At 33.3% G+C, this 8622-nt stretch overlaps 1 protein-coding gene across 1 annotated transcript; it reads left to right on the top strand.

The window, feature by feature from the left end:
* The first annotated feature begins 2479 nt into the window (after positions 1-2479).
* LOC145606837 (signal peptidase complex subunit 3B-like) lies at positions 2480-7874 on the top strand. The gene is made up of 6 exons (XM_081662680.1): positions 2480-2834; positions 2955-3002; positions 3714-3776; positions 4112-4165; positions 7307-7393; positions 7560-7874. The coding sequence occupies exons 1-6, from the start codon at positions 2709-2711 to the stop codon at positions 7683-7685; spliced, it is 504 nt and encodes a 167-aa protein (XP_081518806.1). The 5' UTR covers positions 2480-2708; the 3' UTR covers positions 7686-7874.
* The last annotated feature ends 748 nt before the right edge of the window (positions 7875-8622 follow it).

The raw sequence follows: 8622 nt of genomic DNA, 5'->3' as shown, positions 1-8622 counted from the left end.
CAGAAAAACCTTTTAAAATTTTTTTTGCCAAGGCAAACCAGTTTAAAATTTTTTTTTGTTGAGGACAGCTAACACCCACTTTCCGTCGTTGACTGTCCATTCTCCGGCGTTGACCACGTGTTTCACCCCATGTGCCATGCACATGACCCCTTAATTCCTAATTACACCTTTTTTTTGCCTAATTTCACACCCTTTTTACTCCAATTAAACACTCTCTCTCCTTCTCTCTCTGAATATTCTAAAATATTTTGTAATTTTTTTAAGTTTTAACTTTTTTTTTATTATTATTTTTTAATCTTACAATAATCGATGGTTCATAAATTGAAAGTGACATTTGTATACTTTAGGATGTCTCATTATTGGAAAATGAGACTTAACATGAGTTGCTAAATTGAGAAGTGGGTATGATCTTACCATTAAAAGTAAAAAACAACTCATTTTGTATTTAAATACTCAAAATTGAGTCTCTCCAATGAAGATGGTCTTATAAAAGATTTCCAAATAAGGAAATGGAGCATCAACATATACGGAGTACGGCGCCTCTTCTGTGCAGCTGGCCACACCGTGTGGCCAGCGTCCAGCTCAGCCAAATAACGGAGCTTCCACGCGCGCGTCATCAAATTGCCAAAAATAACGGGATCCAAAAAACACGCTGATCTCAGCGTCCTTTCTTCTTAAAAGCGCCGACATTTACACAAATCCCTAGAGCCGCAACTTTAACTTCTCGATTTCACCAAATTCTTCTCATAATCTGGGAAAAAAATTACCAGCTACAATGAGTGACGAATTACAAAACTTAGCAGAATCACAAGGATCAATGGAAATCGAAGAAATAGGTGATTCATTTTTTAATCTGGAGATTGAAGAGATCGAAAAAAATCCAGAAAATGATGAAATACAAGGTAACAAATAAAACTTACTCAAATTTTATTAATGGTAATCCCTAATACTGGTAATCCTTATTATACAGTAAGTAACAAATATTACGCAATAAATAACACTATTATTGTACAAACCCTAAAACGCATTAAGTAAACCTATTACTGTGAAAAGGTAATCACTATATTAAAATAAGTAATCCGTGTTATATAACGAGTAACACCCTAAAATGCAATAAGTAACCCTATTAGATAATAAGTAACTCCTTAATCTGAATTAAGTAATCCTTAATACGCAATAAGTAATCCCTGTAGGTAACTTATCAAAAATCAAGTAATTCTATTCTCTATTATAATAAGTAATCCCTGTAATATAATAAGTAACCCTATTACTGTGAAAAGGTAATCTCTAAATTTAAATAAGTAATCCTTACCCTAAAAATGCAATAAGTAACCCTTTTAGATAATAAGTAACTCCTTAATCTCAATTAAGTAATCCTTAATACGCAATAAGTAATCCCTGTAAGTAACTTATCAAAAATCAAGTAATTCTATTCTCTATTATAATAAGTAATCCTGTAATATAATAAGTAACCCTATTACTGTGAAAAGGTAATCACTAAATTTAAATAAGTAATCCTTACCCTAAAAATGCAATAAGTAACCCTATTAGATAATAAGTAACTCCTTAATCTCAATTAAGTAATCCTTAATACGCAATAAGTAATCCCTGTAATATCATAAGATACTTATCAAAATTCAAGTAATTCTATTCTATATTAAGGTAAACCCTATTAGGCAATAAGTAACTATTTAATATCCAATAAGTAATTCCTAAAACGAAATAAGTAATCCCTGTTCACATAAGTAATCTTATTCTTTATTAAGTTAAACTCTATTATGCAATAAGTAACTCTTTAATATTATAGTACACATGAGATCAAAAGACATCATCAAGCAGATAATTGAGCAAGAAAAACAGGAAAAGTAAAAATTAGGGTTAGATCATCAAAATTGAACAATAAAAATACTCAACGAACAGTAAAAATTAGGGTACTATCATGAAATTGAAGTATAAAGTAGTAAAAGAAACGAAATCGCAACAAAATTAAAAGAAGAAAACGAAAATTAGAATTGCAAAAGTACCTGAACGATCAAAAGCTTCGCAAGTAGACGATCCTTTTTTGCCACCACGAAGAACGACCTTAAGTTTAACCATTTTGCAACAATGGAGGAGATTAAGCAGAAGAAATTTGATGAGAACGGAAGAAAGTAACAATTTGGAGACGAAATTCGAATTGCAGAGAAAATTTGAAGAGAGAGAAAGAGAGTAACGAAGAGAGAGAAAATATGATGAAAGAAAAAGAGAAGTTAACAGAGAAGGAGGGAAGTTAAGGCGGTTTTTTTTTATTATTTAAATCGATAACGGGATTATTAGAAAACGGGTTAGGAAAACGGGGTCCGTTATATTTTCTAAGCTGGGCCGCGCGAATTGGGCTTATAGTGGCCAGCCACATATAAGACATTGGCTACGAGTATTACAATAGGCCGCAAAAGGAAAGTGAAGTATAAAAATATACAACCAATGAAAATACAGGAAACACGTCATAAACAGTTTCCCTCAATTTCCCGGTTCGATTATTAGTCCAAACTCCAATTTCTGTAGAACAAAAAATCCCAAATTTCATCTACTACGTATTAAACTTTCCCAGAAATCACAATTTCTTTTTCTGAAAAGTCAATTTTCACAATCTTCTCTCTCAATTGGATCCCAACTTCAGTTCAATTTAGGGATCCAAGAGAGAAAAAACTCAAAATCAAACATCAAAGATGCATTCTTTTGGGTACAGAGCTAATGCACTGCTAACTCTAGCAGTAACAATTCTTGCAATTATGTGCTGCGTCGCTTCTTTTTCTGACAATTTCAATTCCCCTTCTCCTACTGCCGACATTAAGGTCCAAATCTTTATTTTCATCTTTTCAATTTTTATTTTTTCTAATTTCCTTTTTTCTAATTATTTTTAATTATTCTTTACTATTTGTTCTGATCTGGGTGTTTTTTTGGTTTCAATTTAGGTGGTCAACATTCATAGATTTCAGAAACTCTCCAGTGGCAATGATGAGGTAATTTTCAATTTCTGGGTTTTTAATTTTTATGGGGTTTCTATATTTTTTTTGTCTCATCAATTTTTATTTGTTAATTAATGCATGCCACTTTGAAAAATATGTATACACTAGCAATTGAACTGGGAAAAATCAGGAAAGGATGGATTTAATAATTTTTTGTGTGTTTATTTCCAGCTGAAGACATATATTAATGTCTGAGAATGTGATGTATAAGAATGCACCAATTCATGTTTTTTTTTTTTTCTTAATCAAATCCAATTTTATCTTTTATTTGAGGGTCAATTTTAAGCTTTTTAATTTGAAGCTAGACAATTGAGACGCGCAAATTAGACATACACCCGGTTACATGTAGTTCTTCATGCAACCGGGTTAATCTTAGTATTTTCTTGTAAAAAAGGCACAAACGTATTAAACAAAAGCACATAACATCAAAATGAAAGCACACACATTATTATAGAAGAACATTGATATTAAATAAAACGACATAGACAACAATTGGCAACGAATTATAGTATATGATGCATAATAATCATTATAAAAGCACATAAAATTTTGAAAAGAAGCACATTATTGCGTAATAAAACCTCAGTACATTGTTAATTTAACCAGTTGTGTGTAAAGGTGTAAACAACCGGGTGCAGCTTCTACCAATTGAGACATATTATTATCCTTTCGAATTGGAATTGTTCTAATGTTTTGTTTTTCCAGGTTGCCATGGTGCTAAATATTTCAGCTGATCTCCAGTCATTGTTTACATGGAATACAAAGCAGGTTCATCATGATACTTTCATGCAATCCTAGTTTTAATGTTTCTCTTGTCATGCTTTTGTTGAGTTTTTCCGTTGTTTGTGTTCCTACCTGTCTCCTCCAATCTCGTTCATAAGAGATTAGCATTAAAAAAAACTGTGGCAGCTAATTGTAGGATTTACCGTTTTTATGTAATTCTTGCTTTTCTTTGGCATTAAGTCGATAAAGGTCAACTTGAACTAGGTGCTTGGTTCTCTTTTATTGTGTTAGAACCTGCTTGCATAATTACTCTAGCATAACCTCTTTCTTAGGGCTAAATTATAGTTATTGACTAAGCTCTTCTGTTATTTTTGTTGCAGGTGTTTGCATTTGTTGCTGCTGAGTATGAAACCAAAAAACATGTACTGAATCAGGTAATTGGGTGATTGGACACTGTTATCTTGCATGTGTTTGTTTGTGTGTCTGTTTTATATCCTATTTCTGGTGTTCGTCAAATGCAAAACTACCGAACTGCTGCGGTCTAAAAAAAATTTAATTTGAAATCACTTGCCTAACATTTTGTACCTGCTTACCTTAGGATAGATACTATAGGTCAATGGGAGAGAGGGAGGGAGGCAGTATTAGTTTTGGTTTGTTTTTTTTTTTAGTGGATTGAGACTTTAAAGTTAAAGGCAACTTTTTTCCCTTCTCATGCCCAAGGAATAAGGAAAAGCTGAATGATGTCAGTAATTCCGAACTCGCTTGTGCAGTTGTGCTGTATAGAAGGAATATTGAAATGGGATCAATTGCAAGAATGGGATCTTATTCCCCATAATAAGAATTCTTAATTAAGCCAAAGTACAAGATTCTAATAGAATAGATTTCATGTAAAAGATATTGGATGAAGATGCAATGATTTATTGTGGTGAATACCTTACAAAACATATAGCCTTACTTCTTTTTTATCTACCACTACTGACAAGAAAACAATTCACAAAGTAGCTCCCTGCGAATATGAGCGAAAAAGCATCTCCAACGGCAAGCTAATCGTCAAATTACCTTACCTTGCTACATAGTAATATTTAAGCTAATTTTGTACCCCCAATGGCTAGCTATTACCTTGCTACTTAATTGTGTTTCACCTGTCAATATATAATTGGCTAGCATTCTTCATCCTTTTGTCTAGCAAATTAGCTTGCCCAAGCTAATTATTTTGGCTAACCTAATTATCTTTTTTTTAACTCCAATGGTTAAGCTAGTAGCTTTGGACCTTTTAAAATTGCAAGCAAGGCCCCTATTCTGGTATGGATGGAAGACAAGCCTATATCTCGTGAGGTTTTGATTGGTTTTCTTACGAGCCTTTGATATTTAGAATTGATGAAGGGTCAATTTTATCTATTCTGGTGTAGTGTGATCATTCTCCTAGTAATATATTCTATATGAGGCTCGTTCTCTAGCTGTTTCCCATCAATATGGTTGGATGTACATGGCCTCAAAGAGTTTACTGTAATTTTTATTGAGTTTACAGATCAGTAGAAGCATAGCCAAAATTCAGAATCAGAAGATAGGGTAACTGTGAATTTATTTGAGTTCTATTTCTAAAAAGAAAAAAAATAAATAAATAAATAAATTAAACAGATGATGGTTTTAACTAGTGGGATACCTTAGTTTGTAGCATACAGGAATTGCTGCAACTGAATATGATGACCTAACCTAAGAAATCACATACCCTACCTGACACATGCTATTTTGTCAAATGCATTTCAAGGAGTCTTTGATGCCTTAACTTGATGTATAAAGTAAAATCTTTTCGGAGATGAAAGAACTTGTCGGCATTATGCAGACCACAACATCTCAATAATGGTTGAGAATCTTATTGTTCTAATCCGACAACGTTTGGCTATCTGCTATATGGCTTGCATGTATATGGCTATTATGCTCTGCGATGCTTTATATTAATTTTGTCCACGATTAAATCTAAAACAAAAACCAACAAAAGGCTTACATAAGATGGGGCCTCTGATGTGACATAGGCATCTCTAGCTCACTAGCTGGTTGTCACGAGATGAGCGTTGATCGCTCATGCGGCGCATGAATCCCCGAGGCTCTATCCAAGTCAGCTTTCCCCTATGTGCGCAACGAGCATTAATAACAACTACAATAGAGAATAACACGCACAATGATACGGACCTGCACCAAGGCACATGAATAAGTATAGGCACATAGGCATAGGGAGGTTGCCTCATATAGGACTACTTGTGCCGGGGCATGTAAGGCTAGTGACATAGTGCTCCAAACCCCTTACGACTGCCTCCTCTTTTATGCTAAGTCCCTGTTCATTTCACTTTAAATAACTATTAGGTAAAATCAATGGTAAAAAGTTCATTTCAGTAAAAATAATTTCAATTTAGTAAAAATAGTAATTAATAAAAAAATTAGTAGCTTTAGAGGGGAAATATATGAAGTAATAGAGAATAAGATATATAATAGAGAACTGTAAAAATAATTTCAGTTCAGCAATAATAAGTTCGATTCTTTCTGTTCACTACAAATAATTTTAGCTCAGCAAAAATAAGGTGAAGAGATCATGGCCTAAGGGCCTGTTCTCTTACGTTGAAATTCAATTCAATTCAATACACGTCAGCTCAATTCAATTCAGCTCCTAATTTCCTTCTCTTATAAAATATTCATTTCAGTTCAGCTGAGTTCAGTTAATGAGAACAAGCCCTAAGTCAAATTTGATATAATGGTGGGTGGGAAACAATTCTGTGATAGTTTTGCTTAGGGATGTCTATTATAACAGATTCAATGATCTTGGTAACCATATCAGTTGTTTGGGCAAGGTCTAGTTCTTTGTCAACCATATGTCCATATCACATTGTTAGTGTTATAGGTGCAGCTGAAAATATTGTGTAGAATTTAAGGTCAGCTGACATTGAACAGAATTTGTTTTCTCCTCTCAATATGTTCCATCTATGTTGATTGAACCCTTGATTCAACATACAGTCCATGTAATTTCATTTTAAACTTAAACTTTACTTCCTCTGTTCTATGCTATTTGCTACATGGTGTTGGCCGGTTGGGGTACACAAATTAAGGAGATCACGTGAATTGGGGAGGAATAGAGATATAAGAGGGACTATGAGATGAGTAGAGAGATAGAGAGAACGCAATACCAAAATTGAATATATAGTAGTTGATATAAAACTTCCAACGGAAATGTAAGTATAGAACAGATGAAATCAGTCAAAAGAGTTTTGATTCAAAAATGAAGTTTAATTTGGTGATAATTTTGGGCAGCTCTCTTGGCTGGTCTGCTATCTTGAAAAGGGTCTATTCTTGAAAGTCCTTTGTCCTTTTAAAAGACACACTGAATGTAAAAGATTTTTGCCAGAACTGATGTTAAATTTTGCTAGGTCATGCCTCAGGTTTATACCTCTGGAAAACCTTTTGCAATAACTAATGTGTTCTATAACTAATTCACTACACCCTTTCCTCTGCAAACCTGTTTGTCATGCTCTCAGGTTTAAACCTTTTGTGATAACTTATTTGTTCTTTAATTTTCTTATGAGCAGCTTTCGCTCTGGGATACGATCATAGAATCAAAAGAAAAGGCAAAGTTTTCAGTTAGTATCTCAAACAAGTACAGATTTACCGATCAGGTAGGAATTTACTTGTCTTGTTTTGTCTGTTGCCCTCTTCTTGGCACTGGCTGCGTTTTGCAGTTGGCTGTAACATCTTATTAGTCATTATCGTAGCTTAATGGTCATCGAGCTAAACTTGTAGCAACTCCTTTTTGAAAGCTTTGTAATTTTTACATGATTCCAGGGAAGCAATTTGCGAGGTAAGGAGTTCAACTTGACATTGCACTGGCATGTAATGCCCAAGACTGGAAAGATGTTTGCTGACAAAATTGTGCTGTCAGGGTACCACTTACCAGAGCAATACAAATGATCCACCTATTGATCTCTTCAAGTTAAGACTGAGGTTTAGAGTTTTTTATTTAAGGATTTAACATCACATGTTTAGACAAAAGTTAAAGCAATGAAAAGATAAGCTTTTGGACTTTTTATTGTCAAGCAATGGTGAACAGGAAAGCTTTGAATTTCATTCTAGTTAAATAGCAACAGAATTTTTTCACAATGCAAAGCTGACTTCCACTACTGTACAATGATCAATGATATGATTTTGGGTATATGACCATGACAAAATGGTAGAAGCATGGCTACAAATTTTTCTTGGCAACATGATCATAGCTGAGTTAAGCCTTTGGGAGCTTTTTGGTAACGAGCTAATTTGTGTTAATGATAAAAAGCTTTAGGTTGTGCATGCTCTGCAGTCTGCTGATATTTATCAGTCGTGGTTGTCCTAAGGCAATCCAATTTCTCTTAGGTACGAGATACAAAGTATATTTTTCTGTTTCCAGGCTATTCATGCAGTGATTGTGTTGAAACTAAACTGCAAGCTGCCAAGCTATACATGAATTGATGGTGAATTAGCCAATGGTTGCATTGAGGGTTAGGTTGATGATGTCCAGTGAAAAAGCTGTATGATAGTTGTTGCCCTGAATCTCTGATTAGTACATGTGAATAATAATTAAAATATTTTATACTTAATAATGTCCTATTCATATTCAAGGATAATAATCATAATACGCCTTTCTCTTCACCTTAAAATTAAAATATTGAGTATAAATAAGTTTAATTTACTAGAAATAAGTTTAGTTTTAATAAAAGTCAATTATATCAATAAACAAATATACGTAGTAATAGAGAATCAGTAAAAAAAAAAAAAAAAAAAAAAAAAAAAAAAAAAAAAAAAAAAAAAAAAAGAGGCTGTAATTAATAATAAGATGAAGAGAACAAAAAACAAGGTCTTTACATAGTTGATG

The sequence above is a fragment of the Chenopodium album genome, chromosome 23 (genome assembly GCF_948465745.1).
Source record: "Chenopodium album chromosome 23, dcCheAlbu1.1, whole genome shotgun sequence".
In the NCBI taxonomy this organism is placed as follows: Eukaryota; Viridiplantae; Streptophyta; class Magnoliopsida; order Caryophyllales; family Amaranthaceae; genus Chenopodium; species Chenopodium album.
The sequence above is the reverse complement of the archived record's forward strand: the minus strand, read 5'-3'. Positions and strand labels throughout refer to the sequence as shown.